Below are 22,766 nucleotides of genomic sequence, written 5' to 3'. Positions count from 1 at the left end.
TGACTTAACGATCTCCGACACTAAATGACTGGAACAGCCCTTGAAGGCTTCACCAGGTGTGCAGTAGGATTGTGCGGACTGGAAATCAAATTCTAACTATTATTTTTCAATACTGATATATGTCAATTATTTTCATGGTGAATTAGAAAACTTAAATCATTGATTTTTTAAAAAAATGATATCTTATTCTGTCCTGGCTAAAAGTCCACAACCATGAAATATTCAGATTTCGCTCCTCAGAACAGAAACCATAAATATCCACTCTGAACATCTAAAATCATGGACATTGGACTGTTTCAGTTTGAATTGATCAACTAATTGTAACAGCTGTAATGGGAGGATTGAAGGAATGGTTGAAGCTTAATTTTTCCTACTTTGAAGTTGGTTTTACCGAATTTCACAGAATCTACATTATGTACAATTAAATTTGAAACATTAACTACAATGCAGGTGAGTGCCTTTTTATAATGGAAATGGTTTGGATTGTGATGTAAAAGTTGTGTTATATAAAACGTGATTTTGCTAGAATGTCTCACCAAGTACAGACAATGTAACCGATGCTTGAACAGAAGAGGGTTTCTTTTGAATAGATTTCAAATATTTTAACATAACAGGTTTACAACCATGTATAAACGTCTGTTTTTTTTGGCAGTAAATCATTCCTGCTAGCAATTTATTGGCATGGTGTGTTTTAGCAACTGAGCAGAGGCATCTACAGTTAACTACAAATGGATACTTTTGAAAAAAGCCGAGACAAATTGTTTAATATCACATACTAAAAGTAATTTATAACTGGTATAAATAATTAGTTTCAAGTAAATAATAATGGTATAGATAATTAGTCTAATGTGATAAATATTAAAGATAACTAGCTAAAAGTAATATACAAATAACACAAATCCTTTGGCAAAATAGATAACTTGTAGAAAGAATAAGCCTAAAGTGATAAATATATGATAGATAAACATTTACTTGCTGAAAATAAAGGATACATTGTAGAAATAAGTAGATAAAAGTGATAGATAAATGTGAAGCACAGTTATCTAAAAGTTATGAGAAATGGTAGGAATGGCCATGAGTACAATAGATATATGGATAGTCTGACCTAGTCCAGTGTTTTAAAATAAATCCTTTTCAATCTGAATAATTAAGAATGAACTTATGCTGAAATATATTCTACATAATGTTACACTGTTCATATCTAAAATGGCTGAGATTTAAATAATATGATAAAAATAAACTTTTTCCAATTTATCAGCTTGCTATGAAAGTCTATACAATCATCTGCTCGAGGCACAGCAGGACATGAAGTACAGGGACGCACCCATCCGCCCACTCAGTCTGTCTTGGAAGTTTTGAGGCCATTTTACTAAGGACAGCTCCTCACATTTTGGAAAGCTGTGTTCAGTACGTCAAACAAAAAGTGCTTTCATTTAATGTTCCCTTGTCTTGCCCCTTAGCAGGCTTCCACATGAAACAAGAAAGTGGGCATTTTGAGAAACAGGAGCTAAAACAACTTGTTTCATACAGATGATGAACTGTATTGCTGTATAAAGGACCAGAATCCGACAAATAAGGATTTTTCTATGAATCATGCAAAGCTACTCCCCCGGAATAAAAATGAGCAAAACAGTTCTCCTCCAATTCAAGTCAAATGACCACATCTGGAACATGATTGGCGCTGTTGTTGAAGGGGCTCTTGAGTTCATCACACAAATAAAGTATCAGATACACACACTCAGCCACTGCAAAGCTGTTACTCTGCGTGTTGTTGCTTTTTATCATGAAAGAATGCACACCTGCACCTTGTGTGATTAAGTTTGCGCAGGTGCGTTAAGGAGCACCATAAAAGATAGCTTTTATTTATAGCTGTGGTAAAAGTGTACACTGCAAATGTAGATGGTTTGTTTCCAAATGAGTAGAACAACTGTTGCCAGACCTAAAGACTAATTCAGAGGAGAATCATTCATATGTGCGCTGTGTTCATGTGAACGGCTGCCTCCTAAGATTTGTTTTCTTGTGGAGGGAGAGCAAAAGACTGAATGAGATGGAAAGTCAGCGTGGGGAAGTCTGTGAAGAGAACGCTGCCGTCAAACTCACAGAGAGAGTGGGACGGAGCTCAGATTTCATCCAGATTAATCTGGAAGCTTTGTAATGAGGGGTCTACTGTATATTTAGCCAGTACAGAGAATGTAGGTCAGACAGCCAGGCAGGACAGGCCAAACAACATGCCCACATTGCCCACACTGAAGTGACCTTGAATGGGTCATCAATAATTCTGACACTATCTCTTGCATGCTCCTCTATTCAGCCATTCACAAGTTTGAACATTCAATAACATTTAGTTTATCTTTCACAGAAATATTACTTGTTGATTAAAAGGAAGACTGAATTGCTATCAACATTTGCTCCGTGTTGATACTGGCATTAGCTCAAATTGACTGCATGCAAGAACAAAGACATCCTCAGTAGCATTTCCAAGTCTGTCCGCTGTGGCACCAGACATGGGACTCAAACTAACTAAACACTGTGAAATGTACCAACAGTTTCATTTTACAATCGTGAGCAAACAGGAGTTTATTGACCGAGATGGCAATGTGGGTTTTGTCAGCTCTTAACTGTCATCTCATCCACAAGTCAAGAAAAACAATGTGTGTATCACCACCTTCACGCAAAAATGTGTTTTGCTTGTAGTTGGATGCTTAAGCATCACTGTGCAGTCAGACGTACAGCTGTCTGAATTGGACGTCAAAACACATCAGGATCACAACTTAGCAATCAATCATAATTTCATAGTGCATATCGTGTACACATTTTAGGGAAGTAGACAACATCTAGCAGTTTAAATTCACCCAGTAAAATGAACAATATTTGCATATTATTTTAGATTGTTCAGAGGGAGGAAGAAAGAGGCAGCTTTCTGACTATCTAATTGATCTTTTAAGGTAGTATTTTTGTCTTCAGTCCTTTCTTAAGAAGATCTTTAAAAACACAATCTAAAGGAGACACAATATTAAAAGTAAAATTATCTGCAAACTCCATTGAAACAAATCTGATACATAGTAAATTAGGGCTCCTTCATTTTGAGAAAACAGATTTCAATATAGGTGGCAGTTAAAGTTATTTTGTAGATTAGAAACTTTATATTTAACACTAGAGATGATATGTATTCTGATGTGTCACAATCAAAGTCTGGTTGGACTTAGGCACAAAATCACTACATGATGCATCAAGGTGGGCACAACTCACAAGTTTGCAAAAGCACTTGATAACAACATTCCATTAAGTATTTTATGCATAAGAACATGAAGAGTATGAACAGCACTGTGTTTAAGACCGATTTAACGAGAGAGAAAAATGGGACTTCTTTCACACTGTTGATGAGCAGCGCCGCCATTTTGAATTCTAATCTCGGGGTTTCCAAAGTATCTCAATATTTCTGAGTAAAAAGACCAGTCTAAGGGGAACACATGTCATGTCATATGGAAAGAGGAAGCATGAAAATGATTCCTGCCTGAATTATATTGTGCCCATAGTTCAACCATCTAATTCATATTCTAACACAATAGGTGCCACCCTCATGCAATAGGGTGTTAAAAGACCATGGCCGCATATTTGCTGTCAGATTACTCTGATCTTTAAGGTGCTAAAAGATTAATCCCAATCCAGTGCAGGTCCAGCTAATAGTCTCACTGACATAAAATATGTTGAAAAAAGTAAATACTAAGAGAAGGAGGAGGTGTAGACAGACAGAAATATGAGTGTGTGCCTCGTGGTGCATCTGTGTAAACGCAAGCTGACACTCCCTCTCTCAAACAAACACTGAGGATATCATTCTTCTACATACACAAGCAGCACGTGTGTGTGTGTGTGTGTGTGTGTGTGTGTGTGTGTGAGTGTGTGTGAGTGAGTGTGTGTCACCACAAACACCTTGTCCTCCATCACCCGGTCAGATTGGCTGTCAGAGTGTTCCAAATACCCACATAAAGGCAGTACAGTTACACTGGTTTATGATTCAAAATCTGAGGAGAGAACATGCTGTTCTGGTGTCTAAAGCTATGAGCGATGAGCTATGACAAAGCCCTCAAATATTCACCATCGTGTGTCTGTTTTCTGCCCATGGTTAACTATGGTGAAGGTACACATTGTAAAACTGGCTGTCACACAGGAAACCCGCCCATTTTTCTGCTCCCATATTGTACACTAAGTATTTTATTTTGTCTTCCTAAGTATTATATTTTGTATATTCTGGCTTAATTATGTAATTTTGCACCCGTGTGTGTGTTCACCATGGCAACAGCACATAACATTGGCAACCATAAAACCGCACTGGGCTTGTGGATTTTGCCGGGGTTGTGCCAAAAAATAATCTATGCCAGAAGTGACATGGGTGAAGGAAAAGTAAAGCGGGTGGAGATGACATGACACACATGCAAAAATCACACACCAGCGTATCACTCTTTCCTCTCACTCCTCGCCTTTCTTTGAAAAGGCAAAGGCAATCCTCCATTCATCTTGGCTGGAGCCTCCCGTGGCAATAGCAGTAGGAATCCATTCTCCATGGATGCTGGGACAGCTGTGCTGATACTAAATGAGACACAGTTGGTTCTGCCTCTCTCTGCATCCAGCTCCAGATAAAACCTACATGCTATTCCATTCAAATCTATATTGCCTCCTACCAAAATGCACATAGCTCATCTCCTCTTCATCTTTGCTACCTAAAAGTGCTCTGAAAAAAAAATGCTGTAAATTTACTGCTACCGACACATGGTGGCCCCAGCTGACAATAAACACTGAAAAATGTATATCACCAAAAATAATCACAGAAGCCTCCAAACGATGTTCGCCGGAACATTCGCAACAAGCTTCCCTTTCAGACAGACAAAAAAGGGGCAGTTCACATAAGAAGCTCTGGGATAACTGAGAGATACAGGGACCACACCTGAAATCCAGGGTAGACCAAAAATCAGTATTGCAACATATAATAATTGATTGATATTCTAGCCCCTGGTAATGATGTTTAGTTTTATTTTACATACCAAGATGCTGCTGCCTGACAAGTTGCCTCCCATCACCTCCAAGCACGACTTCAGTCAGAATGTTACAGCATACAACTTTTGCGCCTGCACCTTTGGTTTTAAAGACTAGGGAATTACAAATTAGATGAATCTGTGTGATGTACACATTATTTGAAAACCCACTTTTGTACAATTTTGAAAAAATATCTAATTGAGATGTAAATTTTTTCATATTTTTCTTTTAACTCAAAAGACATTGACATTTATTTCAAAGGCAATCCATATTAATGAAAGTTTTTTTTAAATATAGAATATGATAGGGCTTCAGCCCCACAATATTTAAGAAAAGTACTATTTGTAAAAGTTGTATTTTGACACTCAGTTAATAAATTGAACAAATATTGCACCCGTTGTCATTTGAACAAGGGGTTTGCAGTAGGTCGCACTGCTATTCGAAAAACGCTATCATTTGTGCAGCTCTTTTACCCAGTTGGTACACAGCAAGTTCTATTTTCAGCTTTATTTTGAAAATTACAGTAAATTTGTAGAGTATTGCAACATGTATCATTTCATTGTGACCAATGTAGCATCATACATATAGTATCGTGAGGCCTTTGCCAATACCCAGCCTTAGTGAAATCCACAGCTAATCTGAAGTGCGAGGCAGAAAATGGTTGTCTTTTAATGGTGGTTGTGCTTTGCAGTGAACTGGCCTGGAACCAGCAGTATGGCATGAATGAATAAGTAAGAGGAACATGGTGTCCCAGGCAGTGTCTGGCATTATGACCTCCCAGTGTCCTGTGATGAAGGAAAAGACCCAGTGCTGCCCGAACAGCACAAAACAGTGGTGCGGTCAATTGTGGAATCCGATTTCAGCCATATGCCCTTCTGCGCTCCCCTCTTTAAAGTGCAAACACACACAACTCAGTTACAAGAGCGCTCAACAGATCAGCCCTACCTGTCAATCAAATGCACTATGAGTTCATTCTTCTATGTGGTGCCCAAAATCAGTGTCTCCCTGGCTGCTGGGGTTACTTTTCCAAACAAATCCCCACTCACGCTCAAATTCTTTTGGGGTTTTGGCATTAATAAGTTACACTAATGCTACACACACACACACACACACACACACACACACACACACACACACACACATAGATGTATATATTTCTCAAGGAACATTATATATATTTAATTTCTCAAGGAACATTACATGGACCTTGACTGAGGTCTGCTCTCTGAGAGCACCTCTAGATCAGACTGTGGTTCCAACCGATTTTAATCCTCTGAACGGCTGTTCCAACACATGTTCCAGGCCTGGGAAGCAGCAAACAGAGTCAAGGAGATGGACATTTTTGAGTCCACCTCATCCAAATAGCTCTAAATGTTCATTAGAAATGATGTTTTCAAGCTCTAAATATTGATCAGATTCATTTAATTCCAAATCATCGTATTCTTTCCTCCGTAAATGATTGTTTGGTGTTTTCATTCAGCGCAGGGCTGTCTGATGCACTGATATGGTTTGATGGTGACGAAGGACAAATAAAATACATCCTCTTCGAGCAACATGTATCCCCGCAGCACTCGATTGGTGGTACAAAGCAAATTGTCTGCACTGAGGCAACGGTGAGTGGTGATCGGCTACAGAAAACAAGCACAAAAAAAACAATTACAGCTCTCCAAATAGAAATAAAGTGTGATAATTAGTCTTATTAGGAATTAGGAATGCGCTGCTGGCCAAAAGAAAAGGGAAGTTCAGCATCAGGTACATTGTGGTACACACATCATGTACACACGTCACATACACTGCTGCTTAAATAAAGAGAGATGCAATCTGCTAAATTCTAGATATAAAAGGAAACATTCAAAAATCATTTTAAAATAAAAACAAAGTATTTAAAAATAAATATTTGTTGTTGGAATTGTTTTTTACATGGTAAATGCAAGTGGATAATGGGTGATTGGTAGCATTTTTTTGTAACAAATCGACCCCTATTTCCAATTTACGATCTGCTATTTGCAAATATCGAAACAGGATGTCAGAAATAAAAAAAAAGTGTCCATAGCAGCAACCAGATTTTGGTTTGTTTCAGTTTTGTGACCAGAGAAGTGTCATCTGGTTTGGCCATATTGCCTGTGAGAGGCAACAACATTTCCAATAAGTGAGTACGTTTGTGAAATAATGTTCCTATTTCCTGCAAGGGGCCTATAATTCCAGCTGCTGGTCAGCGCGAGTGTCCCTGCAGGAGTATCAAAAAAACATTTTCTCAAGATGGATTATAAAAAAAAAACACACACACACACACACACACACACACACACACACACACACACACACACCTAATGCTGAATAAATAGGGACAAGACTTACCACTAAGGCATTGTTTAGAAGGTGAGTGGGGTAATACTTTAGTGTTGAGAGGGTGTTAAGAGGCGAGCAGAGCACGGGTCAGCGTCCAGGCGGGCAGAGGGGCAGAGGGAAGGAATAAGTTAAAATGTCGCACCAGTGAAAACAGTCTGAGATGACAACATTACGAGCTGCATGACGAAGTGCACACATTTTAAAGTGGAGTGATCTGAAAAAATACTTTTTTCTTTTTTTTTCAAGGGCAGACTTCTGGGATGCCATTCTAGCCTGCAGGAAAATCGTCAATCATCAATTTAAAATTACATAACAAGATAGTGAAAATTGGAGCGGGAGATTATAATATGTGTTTTAGGTGGCCATGGTAATTTTTGAATTAGAAGATTGGAAGTTAAATATGAGCTTTATCTATTTTACATTCAAATATACAATGGATTTAGCACTCTAAAATTCACACGAGCACACACACTCCGGTCAGGGCTCTCCCTGGAATCTGTCTGTCACTTCGCAGCTTCTTCCCACCAATGCTTTATCACAGTTAATAATTCATTTGATTGTTTACAACGGTCGCCATATCCGAGGTCCAAGCTCAAATTTTTAATTATTAACAGCAATTAAACAGACGAGTGTGTGTGTGTGTGTGTGTGTGTGTGTGTGTGTGTGTGTGTGTGTGTGTGTGTGTGTGTGTGTGTGTGTGGACTGGAGAGAGGGCTGCTGGTTCTGTTTGCACTCAGAGGGTAAGTGTTTTCTTTGCAGCACACAGACGGCTGCTCAAGATTTGAAAAATGATAAGGTGGTGCTTCCATCATTTTCCTGCAATGATAATTATGTGCATCTTATACGTGTATGTGTGGGAGCGAGTGCAAGCTTCTTTCACCAGATGCTTTTATTAAAGAGAAATTTTGGCAGCTAAATAAAAGCTTGTTTCATTAAGAGGTAGGCTGTTGTGAGTTCAATTAAGATACAATCTCTCTCTGGAAATGTCTTATCAGTCGAGCATATTATATTCTATACCTTCTATGTGCAATTCCTTTCATTTCTAAGTTAAACAAGTGACTTTCACCCCCTACTACAGAGCTGCTTCAATAAAATTAATTGAAATGAAAATAAATTAAGGCAAAATAATAAAGTCTCCTTTCCCTTTCTGGTGGCAAAAGAGAAGATGCCATCACAGTACCGCTAATGTTTTCAAATAGAAACCAGACTTGAGCTCGCCCGCATGAGAGAGGAGCAGAGAAAACGCAGCAGCCTCTGGTAGCAGTCATCAGAGGCATACGACGGGAGGAAAAGTCATTTAATGAAACCACTGGAAGATCAGGAATGAATTACACATCAAACATGCCCTGGCAGTCCACTGTCAGACGAAGCCAATGAGGGATAAACGAGTCTGATTTATACGAGCAAGACTTCCAACTGCTGTTACGTGGGTCGGTCATCGCCACCTGGTTGGCTTCGATGAATAGATGTACAAGAAAAGTTGTATCATTGAGCTGATTTGTTTGAGGACAAGACCCTGAAAAGAAATGTTTCAAAATGCGTTGTAAGTTTTTTCTACAAAACATATTCTGGTCAAAGGAATGTTGATGGTTGACTATACTTGACTTTTAAGTAGTGAGCAAGATTTTACATTCCAGCATTTTTATGGCTGCATGTTGAAATAAATAGGTCAACACTGAAACAGTTCTTCAAGCTGTGTTAAACCTATGCAGAGCTTGCACTTCCCAAAGACGTAATGCTTTTTTATGTTTATTATATATAAAATTATTATGCAAGAATACAGCATGATGAAAAAAATAGTGCCATAGGTGCCAGATATAAAACAAGGAGCAAGGTGCTATGTTTAAGTCAATGTGAAAGACCAACGTCATAGAGAAAAAGACGTTTTGGTGTTTGTCAAAAATGAGTCCAAAAGAAATTCAAATTTTCCTTTCCATTCTTACATCACAATTTATTTCAAAACTTCCTCGGTTAGGGTAAACTAAAAAAGTAAGTAAGTAAAAATGTGTACATGCACTTATTCAAAATGACCATTTTCCATGTAATAAATGAAAATAAAACCCTGAGGTGAAGGTGTAAAGATTGTCAATCTGTTGTAAACCGCTCACTACACTCGTGGTCACGTGTTGCATTCAAGTGCAAAGACGTAAAATAGTCAACTGGTACAATTAAAGGCACATCCTATTTCAATGGGTGTACTCTACGTAAGGACAATTTTATGTCTCCTCTCTCTCGCTCTCTCTGACAGACACACACACACACACACACACACACACACACACACACACACTCAATTTCCAAACTCTCCCTGTCTCCGCTCCACACGAAAGCCGCCCTGGAGCCTGTGCGCCCCGGCCTCTCTCTCCCTCAAGTCGCTCAGAAACATTTGAATCCACAAATATTTAACCCCGTTTAACAGTCAACATTCTCGGATTTTCCCCTCCTCCCGAAGGCCCCCCTCTTTCTTTTTTTGTATGAAATACATTTTCAGTGAAACGCCATTTTCTCTCCTAAACACACGTGAGACGTGAACAACTTTTGCGCGGCAGAAGTGAGCTGTGAATCGAAACTAGTGTCGGCCGGTCGATCTGGAAGTTTCAGGTAGCAGCCACTCATGGCTCCAACAAGGAAACAGACAGGAGTAAAATTACACACTGATGTAGCGCAACAAACCCTTGCTAAGATCAACTAGTCTCCACCAAGCGCAACAACGAAAGAAGATAAGAGCATTTACCTGTGTCAAGCAGTACGGGGAGTACATGGTTATTTTTAGAAAGGAGAACCGGAGAGCTTGTTTAAATCGGATGGAAGCTCGCTGCGGTGCTGCATTGCAATAGTTCGCCGTCCTGTTTCTCTCACTCCATGCTGCAGCTTACAGTAACCCCGCCTAGAAAGTGAAAGCTTGCACAAACTTTCAGGGAAAAACTTTGCCTCCCTCCCCTCTGCTCCTCATGCAGGACTTTTAGCGCGCTCTTCTCTCTGTAACCAGCTCTCTTGCCTCGGAGCATTCATCAACTAATCTGTCTTTGCAATATGGCAACTTCCCTGCTCTTTTTACAGGGGACTTTGGTGAATCACCGTTCAATATGTGATATTACAAACAATTTTGAAGTCGCGTAGGACTGACCTGAAGGAACTACGTGAACGCACCATCATAGTAGAGGAAGGCTAAAAACAAGACCTGTATAAACTTTTGGCATCTAATTTTCTTAGAAATATCTCCATGGCAGATTAAAATACTGTATTTTTTAATGTAAAGGCAACTATAAATTCAATTTTCATGAAAACCTTTAAAATTCAAATGATCTGTTTCAGCTTCCAGTGTGATTTCACCTGCTTGGAAGCCAAAATTTGCCCTCCTTTTTCATTTGAATCAGCGCATTATTTCATCACTGCCGGCAAGCGAAGACTATTTATTTACTGAACCGTTTTTTGACCCAGTCTAGAAGCCACGACTGTACTATTAAACCGGGGAAATGAGGCCAAACCAAACATTTTCTGCAGCATTCATTCACTGTGAAGGCTAAAATGGCCAAATAGTGAGGACAGATGGATAATCCCAGCATCGGAGCAGTATCAAACTACTAAATTGGGGTGTGTTAGCAGGAAACAGAATCTCTTTTCCTTATTCTCTCTCTCTCTTTCTCTCTCTCTTCCTCTCTCTCTCTCTTTCTCTCTCTCTCACACACACATGCATACACACACACACACACACACACACAGAACAGTGAGTGATGCATATATCTCACACAAAAAAAAATGGAAGCTTCTTGCGCTGTGGAGGAAATGTGATGAAGAGAAGCGAACATTTTGGACCTGACAGTGGAGACTAAAACATTCATGAGGCCTACTGTTTGGACAGTTTTTCTGCAGGCAAAACAAAAAGATCTGGGCTCTGGGTGGCCAATTACTGCTCATAGAAAGGAGCAAACATGTGGTCATTATATGCCACAAACCATTGCCAGTAGCATTCCTTTCTGTAAATATTATAGAAAAAAGATTGTACATACACCTTTCAGTTCCCCTGAATTCAGAAGCTTCAACTTTTGAGGGATTTTCATTGTTTTGCAACAGATGCACAATAAGTGCAAAAGGTTACAGAAACCTTTTATAAAGTGCTTGAAACACACTCCTCTGCTATGGCTCCTTAAGTTAGCCACACATTTAGTATATGTGTGTATGAGTAAATCTCTCATTAAATAACACATGCTAGAGCCATATGCTAAATGGTTGGTGGGTCTGTTATCGTTCTGCTCTTTCACACACTTCAACCATACATATTTAGCACTGTTGCTGCCCAGTGACTATGTGGATCAGCTCGCTGCTGCTCTACGTTTGTACTGCAGTGTTCACTAATAACTGACCAGAGACGTTTGTCCAGTCAGATGTCTCTAGTTTTGTAGTCTATAAAACAGGTTGCTTTAAGGTGGAAGCAAATTCACTTGAACTTGCAAGAATTTCAATACCACCACACCTGGCTGTTTTGGGTGTGAAAGAAGATGCGGCAAAGCAGAGGGGAAATGGCCCGAGTGTATGGACTTTGTTCTGAGGAATGGTGCCAAATCTGGGGGTCAGGACAGACTAAGGTAGGGCTGGGTACTAACAAGTTTTTTTTATACCAGTACCTTCTTCACATTTCCAGACATCTGTTAATCCAAAGGCACTGCTGCCAAACACCTCACAAATTGGAAAAAAAAAAAAAGGAAACACTTAACCCAAATTTTAGCATCTGTGCACGTTGCATTTTCCAATACATTTTCAGATAGTATAGAATGAGGGTTTCCGGTTGGTCCATGTTAAAGATTTCCTTAGATACAAATTGAAAAGCAGTGTCTTCTGTCATCGGGGCCCTATTGCTCTGAATCAACCTGCCGAAGGAGTACATGCACACCATATCAAGGTCCTCTTTTAAAGGTCTTTTAAAGAGGTAATTTTAAAAATGTGCTCTTATGCTACTACTTCCTGTGTGTATCCACAAATCTCATATGTGATAACTGTACATTTATCGTAATACTTTTATATGTTATCTTATTGGATTATGCTTTTTGTTTTTTCCTGTTAAGAAGCAACTGTTTTTAAAGGTGTCATACAAAAGGGTGCTTTACAAATAAAGCTTATTCTTATTCCTCTTATTCTTCTTATTAACAATGATGCTAATACTTTGATATCAATAATGGTCCAATTTTATTTCTGATACAGAAAAAAACAGTGTTAACATAATATAAGAATAACAATACATATTATAAATCTATGACTTTCAGCTTTTCACAAAATTAAGCAATTTCATAACTTGTTAGTATAAAGCAATTTAAAAATATGTGGTTTCATTTAATTTGTCTATTTCAAGTCTATAAATTTATGCACGTCAAAGCAGTTTTACAGCTTAAAAAATTAAACAAAACTTGAAGATTTACTCTTTAGATTGAACTGAATGAGTAGGCCTCTTTCAGACGGTGAAACAATTTGGTTCAATATCAGTATTGCAGTTCTTTACCCTGCCCTACTGAAAGGGCCCAATATCATTTCCTCCCTAATTTAAAATTGAGTCCTTGAATTTTTTTCTTTTAATAACAAGTGAAAACTTTTGAAAGGACTATCTAAAATAACCCCTTCCAATAAGGGTACATTAATTACATTAAAAGTTATTCATAGCTTATATGTGCTTATGTAAATGAGTAATAAGTAAGTATTACTGCTAATAATTAACCATTTATTAAAGCTCTCTGTAATGTGGGGAACATGTATCCCCTAAGTCACATTTCACCCTTCATTTTAAATGTAATGATTGAAAATGATTTTGTTAGGGATATTTTTTCAGAAAAAACAAAACAAGTCCAATGCAACATTTCTGTTTTCTGAAGGGTTTTAATGTCTTACTCAACTATTACTATTTAAGCTCTTAATGATATAAAATGAGACAAGAAAATTGCATTTCAGAGGGCAAAACCTGTCATGACACAAAATGCGGTCATTTCAGTGGATGATGAACAAAAGGATGGCACCGCACCATCCTAGACTATACCATAATAATAAAGTCATAAGGTCTTTTAAAGCAATTATACTCAGCAACATTAAAGAGAACCCTGACATATGAAAGAAAGACAGAGAAAAACATTGCTCTTCAGGCAAAACTAATCAGCCAACAGCAGACCTCCTGGTAAGAAGTTGGAGGTGGACACCCTCCTGTGGATGTTCTTGAACTCACTGCCCCTGGAATCCAATACAGCAACGCTGACACTCCTCCCCTCTCTACGAAACTCTCTTTTGCCAGCGCGCACCTCAATTACAGCCATAACAGTTCATTTCTATACCCTGGGACACACGATACACTGTAGCAACCCAGATTCGCTGGGAGACTTGGCGGAAGACTCAACTCTGGGAAACAAAGACTGTAGCCCAGAAAACTGGCTCCCATCTAATTAACAATTTCAGTCATACACAACCCCCCTTTCCCCCTTAACACTCTTCGCTCCCATTTTCTATTACGTCCATCGCTGTACAATTTTCTTAAAAGCTTCTCACTTTCGTTGACTGTATTAATTTCTATTCATTTTATCATGCTGCACATTATAGTCATAAGATTAATTCCCAGAAGGTGACAGAGCTTGGGTGAAGTTGCAAAGGAAGGCCCCCCTTTTTTAATGTGCGTGTGGAAATAATGATTGTAATGGTTTGCAGCTGAGTAGGGGGAGCTGTGAATGACATTATGATTGTGGTGCAATTACCTGGAGCAGGAAAACAGACTGTCAGTCATTGTAATGAGTTATGACTCAAATAACAAATGAAAGAATAATGTATAACAACAACAACAATAATAATAATAATAATAATAATAATAATAATAATAATAATGAGCTTGCAAAAAGCATAATTAACATTTAGCTAATGATTAGTGAGTTAGCTTATGTTTCTATTAATAATTGACTCATGGTGCTCATGTAACTTTATGGGTTACAGAAAAGATGGAAAAAAAACACTGGGGGGATGTAAAGGAGGTCAAGGGTGAAGGTTTACTGAAGTGACACATGTTTCCCTCTTTACAATAAGGCTCATGTAGAACAGTCAGAAATTGTTGATAATGCTTATGAAATATATAAAAACATACTAATGACATAAAAATTTTAATCAATAGCACTCCTATACAGCTAAGCATTAAATAACCCTTATTAATGTACCGTTTTTGTAAAGTGTCAAAAGCAACAACAAAAACAACAACTATAATAATAATAATAATAATAATAATAATGATAAAGGCATACCCTGTATGAATCTGATACTACAAAGCATTCAGGCATCCCAGGACCTCTGGAGGATTCTTCGTTCAACAGAAAGGTTTCGGTTGCCTGAAATGTAACACAACATTCATTTATTCATTTGTTGGTTCTCTTTATCTCCAGAGAACTTAAAAATACATAGGAAAGGTGTCCCAAAACTGTACAATACTCTAATCATTATCCTCATTAGAGCTCATTAGAGTGACCTGTTTGACAATGACCTTTGTTGCCTCACCACATGTAACTACAGGAGAAGCAATGACTTCTTCCAGCGTGTGTATATGTGTGTGTGTGTGTGTGTGTGTGTGTGTGTGTGTGTGTGTGTGTGTGTGTGTGTTTGTGTGTGTGTGTGTTTGATTGCCTATGCCTATATGCCATGCAGGCCAGCGGCCCGGCCCTGTCAGTCACCGCCGTTCGAATGGGGAGATAAGTGTTCAGCTACTGTAGCGCACTCACTATACTCCAGCACAATGGCACTTCCTGTCCCTGCCGTTTCACCTGCATGGTCACTTTTCTCTCACCGTGCACTGATTCAGCAAAAATCATTCACACACAGACACAGTCACACATGCATACATAAGGCACATATGGCTGCTCACAGACAACCACAGATAGACAAACACAGGCCCTTGCAGGCCCTGCAGTGCATTCAGTGACAGATGCAGCTAAAGTATTTATTCAGAGTGTTTGTTTCTATTCAGTGAAGTTCATTTGTATGCTGCAGGACATGCCGGCACAGACTTGGGCTCTGACTGAGCATCCATTGCAGCTCTGCTGTCAATTGAGGCAGCCAGGCCAGACAACATGGGCGGGAGGGAACCACAGTCAGAGGATCTGGATAGTAGACGTGCCTAGTTGGCTTGCCTGTGGATATTACTTGTTAGTCCAAACTGGTAAAAGTGTGTTTTTGCCAAGCTGAATGTGAATGTCCTTTTTGGAAATCAGCTAAACCTGTTTGTCAAGAATAAAAAATACCTAGGTAATGAAAATAAATTGGAAAACGGAATTAATCACATTAAGCCAAGAAGCCTTACATTTAGTTGCTGGACAGATGACAAGAAGGGAAATAATCCTATTTTCCAGAACTTTACTTTCTAATCTCTCTACATACCTTAAGCAGAAACAAACATGGGTCCAAAACAGGAACAAACATTGCTGATAGCCAGCAACAGAATGTAAAGTTATACTATTTAAACTGGCATGTTAGGTAAACAATTTTTAAGGGAATTAAAACAGACATTAAGTTTCTTAAGCATTTACATATGCAGACACACTCACATACACACACAAGTGCACACGGTGACACAGGATTGCGCTTGAACAAAGACATGCACAGACGCATGTATAAACACACAGCACTATAATAAGTCCCAGACTTGGGCTAACCAAGCTGCGGCTTGAGACACAGGCTATTCATATCCTTCAGAATGAGAGGTTACAGTTTGAGTCTGTAGCATAGCAAAGGGCATCTGCATGTGTGATTTAGCTCCATTTCTGTGGCGAAAGGTCATAAAAGCAGATTGATTAACATAAGCTTAACATTGGTTGAGTTTAGCATAGCCTTTCTTGCCCAACAAGTTATGCAGAAGCCACATGAAGCATTTGCTCAGCTAAACAAAGTTTGAACTCAAGTCATCCAAGTGACTAAGAAAACACTTCTCGTGGCGCTCAGCCTCAGCATCCATGCTGTCTTGTCATCATCAATATGTGAGGTAACACTGGAGGAAAACCATTTAAAACCATTTGTCCCACTAAATGGTGCCCTTGTCAAGCTCTTGGGCTTTCCATTGAGCTCTGAAACTGCCCAGGCCAGCTGAAGGATATATTTTACTCTGGTGCTAATCACAGAGTAGCGCAGAGGAAGGCACACTGGCAATTCTAGTTGCCTCTTCCTGTTAAGTTTTAGTCATTTACAGTAAAGTTGATTTGTGCTGCATAGACAACAAGATTCAAGCTCAAACAGGTTGAAGGAAGAGTCCATTACAGGATGAAACATTTCACTGTCCACATCTCTCTACCACTCGATCTCCAACACACACCATTGCTTGTCTGAGGTTGATTGTTTGATGTAGGTCCCTGCAGCACTGGCCCCTTTACCCGGCAGTTTTCATGGAGCATGGTATCAATTATATATATGTGTTTTTCTATATATATATATTCAGCATATGTCCAATCCATATGGCCAGCCTAGAGCCAGAATAGATGCATTGCTTTGTGCAATTAGCACTTAAAAAGCAAAAGAAATCATTACATGTCTGGGTGGGGGTCATTGTTGTTGTCGGTGACATTGTTGTTGTCATTTTTTTTGTGATTGACTGTCTGATTCAAAACTGAAATGGTAGTCTGATTTTAACAACAGGCATGGCACTGCACCAGGTCTAGGGGGCGCTATAGTCATGTCACAAATCTGCATGGCCCCAAATAAGCCTTCAAGCATTTTGGTATTTTTAATCAAAGAAATATGTAAATGTTAACCAGACAGTATGTCCCTCATCAGATCCCTTGCTGTGTGTTTGTACTACTTTGGCATTCGTATATCTATGGGGTCTCTTCCAAAGGCTCTGACCCTTCTATTTCACTCTACACACTGAAAGGCATCAGGTACTTACTGGCTAACAGAAGCAGAGTAGGGTTGTGGGCAGGTATTCTAGGGATGAGCACCCAGGGTCAGAAAAATAAGGCCCTTTAGCACCTATATGTTGCCTAGCTTGCTCAAATATGGAGAAATGGATGAAAAGATCTCGGTCCAGACCCATGGGATCAGCAGACAGAGAAAATATTTTTAGCCTCGCTACTGGTGGTGTTAGTGCCATCTGTAGAGTTAAGATTGGATGTTTCAGGTTGTGATGGTTTTTTAAAAAATTGTTGTTGTTTTTTTGAGATTTTAGAACCACTGGATAACAATACAAAATCAAAACCCAAATGCAAACACTCATCGGGCCAAAGAGGAAAAAGGGATAAGAAAGATGAGTCATACAAAAACCCAATTTGTACTGTACTTTTATGTTGTTCCCTAAAATTGGAACTGAAGATCAACTGCTGTGGCCAGTACACGACAAAACATCCCATTTCCTCCTGCGCATTTCCACACCATCTCCTCCTTTGGTCTGAGCTATTCTCTACATTGTATTTATTTCAGAACATATAACTATTGTTCTGCATTTACTCAGCTGCCCTTTTAGGAGTATTCGAGGGAAGCCATTCCGCCAACTACAGATTTTCTGATGTAATTGCAGTGTGACAGCCACATCAGCACAGAAATATAAATGCTAACAACAGCACAGGTCACGTGATAGGCAACAGCATAGACCTGACTCACAAATATAAATCAGCCAAAACTCATGAGACCCACGATACGAAGCCACAGGGACTGTTAGCTTCATTGCTAATTTAGTCCTGAAAGGAGGGGAAAAAAAGGAAAGAGGCTCCTGCCATGGTAAACAATGTCTTTGACCCTACTCTGGCTGAAAATGTTGTCGAAGTATAAAAATGTGTGTTTCATCCAACAAGTTCAGTATTTTGGGAGTAAATGCTATGCAAAGGAACTTGATATCAATTTCATGTCTAAAAATAAGTGGTCCCATTGGTGACCTCAGTAATTCAGTCCAACAGCCCTCCCGGTGGAACTTCAGAGGAGAAAATGACCCTGACCCTAACAGCAGGTTCAAATTCCTCAAGCACCTTCAAAGTAGCTATTAGAAACATTTTAGTAAGGATTAAAAAAGTAATTCTAATCTGAAAGTGGTCTTGCACAATAAATACTTAAATGTGCATTTCACAGCTCTGACAGCGGTTGCACTCTCTTTCAGCACAGTGTTTTGGTTTTCTAGCTTTTTTCTTTCTTGAAAAAAAAAATTCAAAGCTCTCCTTGGGCCGTTCCTAAGTGAAGTACCTGCCTAGGACCAAATGTCTGACAAACAAAGTTTCCTGGTAGATACTTAGGTGATTTGTGGTGCCTTTAGCAACTAAAGTGTTTCTTTTAAATGTTGTAATAGACCCTTTTGCTACTTTGATATGTGTTTATCACAAATAACATAGGTGTAATTAATAATAATTTTAGAATTAGTTGGGCCAGGACCCTGGTGTTGTTCAATGCTGGCTTGCTGGAATTACCAGAGACACAATAGGAAGTATCACAATTAATCGGATCTATCGTCTCAATTTGTTTTTAGCCTAAAATAATGTCAAAACAAAATAGCTGCCGTAAAAAGTACTTCCAAAACAAACATACAGACAAAGCAAAATAATCAAAAAACAAAACAACAAAAACAAATATTTGATTTACTTTTGGCAGCTGGACACAAAACTGACACTGAACAAGATTTGATTTATAACTCAGCTTGATGTAGCAAATGGTGTGTTACCATTGTTTCTGCTGTTACCATATAGAACATAAAGGGTTATTTGGGTGAATAAAGCTGTTCGTTGTTGTTGTTGGATAACAGTTTTAATGGTTTGTTTTGCTATGTGGCCAAAAACATAGACTTTAATTGAAAGACCTGGGCTAACAAATAAATCCAAAACTGAGTTTGAGAAAGGTGTTTATGCTGGCTTTGCGTCACTAAAAACAAGGGGAAATATAAGCCTCCTGCTCCTCCAATCAAGACTAGAAATTTATTGGAGCTTCTAGACTGTCAGATCTGTAAACAATTTTATTCTTTGTTGTTCTTTTTAATGGTCAGTCAAAATTAGTTTCAACTTAATTATGGCGGGCGCTTTATGTAATGTATTGCCATCTTCAATGATTCGTTTGAGTTGTGCGTGAGTACTTGTTATGTCTCCTCTGTGTAACACCTGTGCTGCTCTCACACCTGTGCACAGGAACGATAAAGAGTAAAGGTGGCTCCCAACTAAATATTGTCAAGGCAAATATGTTACATGCTGAAAGAAGCCTACAAAGATCAGAAACTTTCTGAATGTGGTGTCTCACCAATTTGATACCATCTAAAGATCAACTGGGAAACCTGATATGTACAGAGTTTGACAGTTCTCTGTATGAGCTAACAGCTAAACGATAGGCCTGCTGGTTAGGTACAAGAGCAAGATAGAAAGGTAAACAAGTTGTTGACATGGGCTGATGTGGAGAGGGAAGACCTGGAAATTCTGTCCCACTAATTGCAGCTCACAATCAACACAGCAGGTGCAACACACACTCTCAACAGTTGCTAGCTTCTCATACACACTATGGAGTTAGTGCTTTGGTAGAGTGCTCTGCACGGACTCCATTCACAAGATTAGATCTGTCACTGCAGTTGATCTTCAGATTAAATTTTTTTTTAAAGTTAATTTGAAGTTTGAGACTGAAAATCAATCAAGAGAATGTACTCTCTGGTGCTACAGCTGTGGATTTAGGACTGATTGTCCACCTTGACTCACCGAGAAATTATGTAGGGAAAAAAGACAAAGGATAACCAGTGATGCTCCTAAAACAAGTCAAGTCAAGTCAATTTTAATTAAAGGATGCCAAATCGCAACAAAAGTTATGTCATGACACTTTACAAGTAGAGTAGGTCTCGACCACACTCCTTCAAGAAAGGTACACCCAACAATTCTCCACGAGTAAGCACATCCTGCAACAGCGGCGACGAAACAGTGTCTCCTGGATGAGATGATTTGCAGAAGTGTCAGGCATTGCTGGAAACCCACCAGGTAAAAACCAAATTAATCCAAATGCAATTGGGATTCTTCGTCCTGTCTGCCATCATCCAGCTGCTATTAGAGACTAGATAATGAAGAAACTATACAAAATGGAAAAAGATGGTGAGACTACCATGGTTGATTAGCTTACAGACTGGGTGAGTTCCATAGTTGTTGCACTAATGGCAAGGTAAGAATTGGTATAGATAGTAGTGACCTGACTAAAGTCACTGAGAGAACCCCCACCCCATGCGCAATGGAGGAAGTTGTCACAAAGATCCCAGGTGAAAAAATCTTCTCAGTCCTAGAGGCCAAGTCAAGTTTCCTTCAGGTAAATGAGGTGTCATCTGTTCTCACAGCTTCAATACACTGCTTGGTCAGGTGAGATGGCTGAGATTCCCCTTGAGTCTCAAGTGTTATCCAGAAAATTTAGCCAAATCATGGATCACATGCTAGAGGGCATTGCAAGAGCTATACAGTAAGTGTGATGGATGATATTCTCATAGCATGTAGAGGAACATGATGTACAGTAACCTCACTCAGAGTGGTTGAGAGAGCGGTGAGATATAATAAATAAATGGTGTAATAATACACCAGGCATAAGTGTGTTATGTGGGACATCTCACAACAGCAGCCCAAAGCCAGATCCAGCTAAAGTTGAAGCAGTATTTTACATGACAAAGATGTTTTTTTAAGACTTTTTCAAAGTTCTTCCTTATCCTTAGTGAAGTTAATGTGCCGCTACATTGTCAAGAGAGATGTGGAGTTTGCTTGGCAGCCAGCACAGCAAACAGAATTTGAAAAGCTCAAGGAGCTGTGCAACACGTTCTCCCATGCTAAAATATTTTGATCCTGCAAAGACTGTTGAAATATTTTGTGATACCAGCAGCAGTGGATTAGGACCAGTCTACAAGATCACTCATTGATGCAGAGACACGCTATACGCATGACTATGAGCATGACTGGAGGATCAGCCAGTTTAAGTGGATATCACAAGTCATAGTAGAGTTGTAAAGCCTCCTAATAGGCTTTTAATCTACACACAGCACTATTTTAGGGAATAGTGTGGTAAAGACAATGCTCAGAAGTAAAGAGCTTGCAACCGCTCTTTCCATGTAGAATGTTAAGTAAGTTTATCCCATCTATCCATTTCCTACCACTTATCCTGTTAAGGGTCACAGGTGGGCTGGAGCCTATCCTAGCTGCCTTTGAGGGAGAGGCGGAGTTCACCCTGGATGGGTCGCCAGTCCATCATAGGGCCAACAGACAACCATTCACACTCACAGACTAGCTTATAGTCCAGCTAGAGTATCCAATTCATCTCGTCCCCTCTTGATGTCTTTAGATTGTGGGAGGAAGCCGGAGTACCCGAAAAGAACCCAAGCAGGCACAGGGAGAACATGGAGACTTACACAGAAAGATCCCGTGCCCAAGCCGGGACTCAAACTCAGAACCTTCTCGCTGTGAGGTGACAGTGCTGACCACTGCACCACCGTGCTGCCCGTTAGTTTATGTGAAATACAATCAATGTTTATTTCAACTGTTTGATAGAGCAGCCACCAAAACCCACCAAAGTAATATTCCAACTTATTCATATCGAAATTTCAGATTTAAAACCATTACTATGAGTAAAAAGCAATGCGTAACACTGAATTTGATTCAGAGAACTGTTCTGTTCTTTGTTAAGAGGGAAGATGTAATGTATTGCGCTGTCAATCGTACACTTTTGTGTTGTGAATGACATTTGGTGCTGTTTGTTTTGTCTCTGCACTTTTAATGCTGCTCTCGTGAATGTGCACAGCAAAGTAAATTGTGAAGATGGCTTCCAGCTTAATGTAGTTTAGAGATACAGCATATGTCACACTTCACATCCTGGAATCTAAAAGAAGTAATGCAGGACGAAAACTGAAAAACGTCTTTGTGAGCTCAAGGCATTTATTTGTGAACCCTTGAAATGCATTGCTTTAACTTAAGCTAAACGTCATAAACAGCAGATAATCATGTTTCAAATTGCTCATTTATTCTGTTATTTCATAGGAAGGGTGAGTTGAATTCTTTGATTTGCCAAACTTAGCATCCAGGCAAAAATTCCCTCTTACAAGACAATAGAGAAAGTAAAGTGTGTTAACATGAATCTGGATCTCCATAGCGCCTCAGCTGCAGCTCACTTCTCTGCCTCATATTATGTCAACTCTAAATGGGGATGCTCGAGTTGGCTGTCTTTCATGGCATTGGATTAATCAGAGCACATATACATATGGCCCACCTTTCCCTGTCTTTTTCATTCTGTTGATCAAACACAGACACACACCAGCACATAATCCACCTGGGTCTCTGTAGTCCTGAATACACAACAATCCATTAGATGCAGGTATCCTCACAATCCCTGATTAACAGCCCTCTGATCATTCCACTGTAGCGTCCTAATCAGTCGCAGCACTGACTGGTTGAGCTCAACAGTTTCTGGAGCATCAG

General features: G+C 39.3%; 1 protein-coding gene across 20 annotated transcripts in view; it reads right to left on the bottom strand.

The window, feature by feature from the left end:
* Positions 1 to 22,766, bottom strand: part of nfixb (nuclear factor I/Xb) — a 182,805-nt gene that overhangs the window by 139,182 nt on the left and 20,857 nt on the right. For 11 of the 20 annotated variants that reach the window (XM_086183877.1, XM_086183893.1, XM_086183886.1 and 8 more), the window contains exons 2-3: positions 14,640 to 14,723; positions 7,390 to 7,425 (exon numbers count right to left, since the gene is read on the bottom strand). The exons of 2 other annotated variants lie outside the window; for them this stretch is intronic. In XM_086183877.1, the coding sequence (XP_086040003.1) occupies positions 7,390 to 7,425; positions 14,640 to 14,723 (120 nt within the window). Of the gene's footprint in view, positions 1 to 7,389; positions 7,426 to 10,114; positions 10,325 to 14,639; positions 14,724 to 22,766 lie in introns of those variants that run through there. 7 more of the 20 variants (XM_086183879.1, XM_086183887.1, XM_086183880.1 and 4 more) reach the window with 3 other exon arrangements.

Source organism: Aulostomus chinensis, chromosome 18 (genome assembly GCF_037954235.1).
Source record: "Aulostomus chinensis isolate RoL2024-O1b breed Wild chromosome 18, RoL_Achi_v1.0, whole genome shotgun sequence".
Lineage (NCBI taxonomy): Eukaryota > Metazoa > Chordata > Actinopteri > Syngnathiformes > Aulostomidae > Aulostomus > Aulostomus chinensis.
This window is presented reverse-complemented; position numbering and strand designations above follow the sequence as displayed.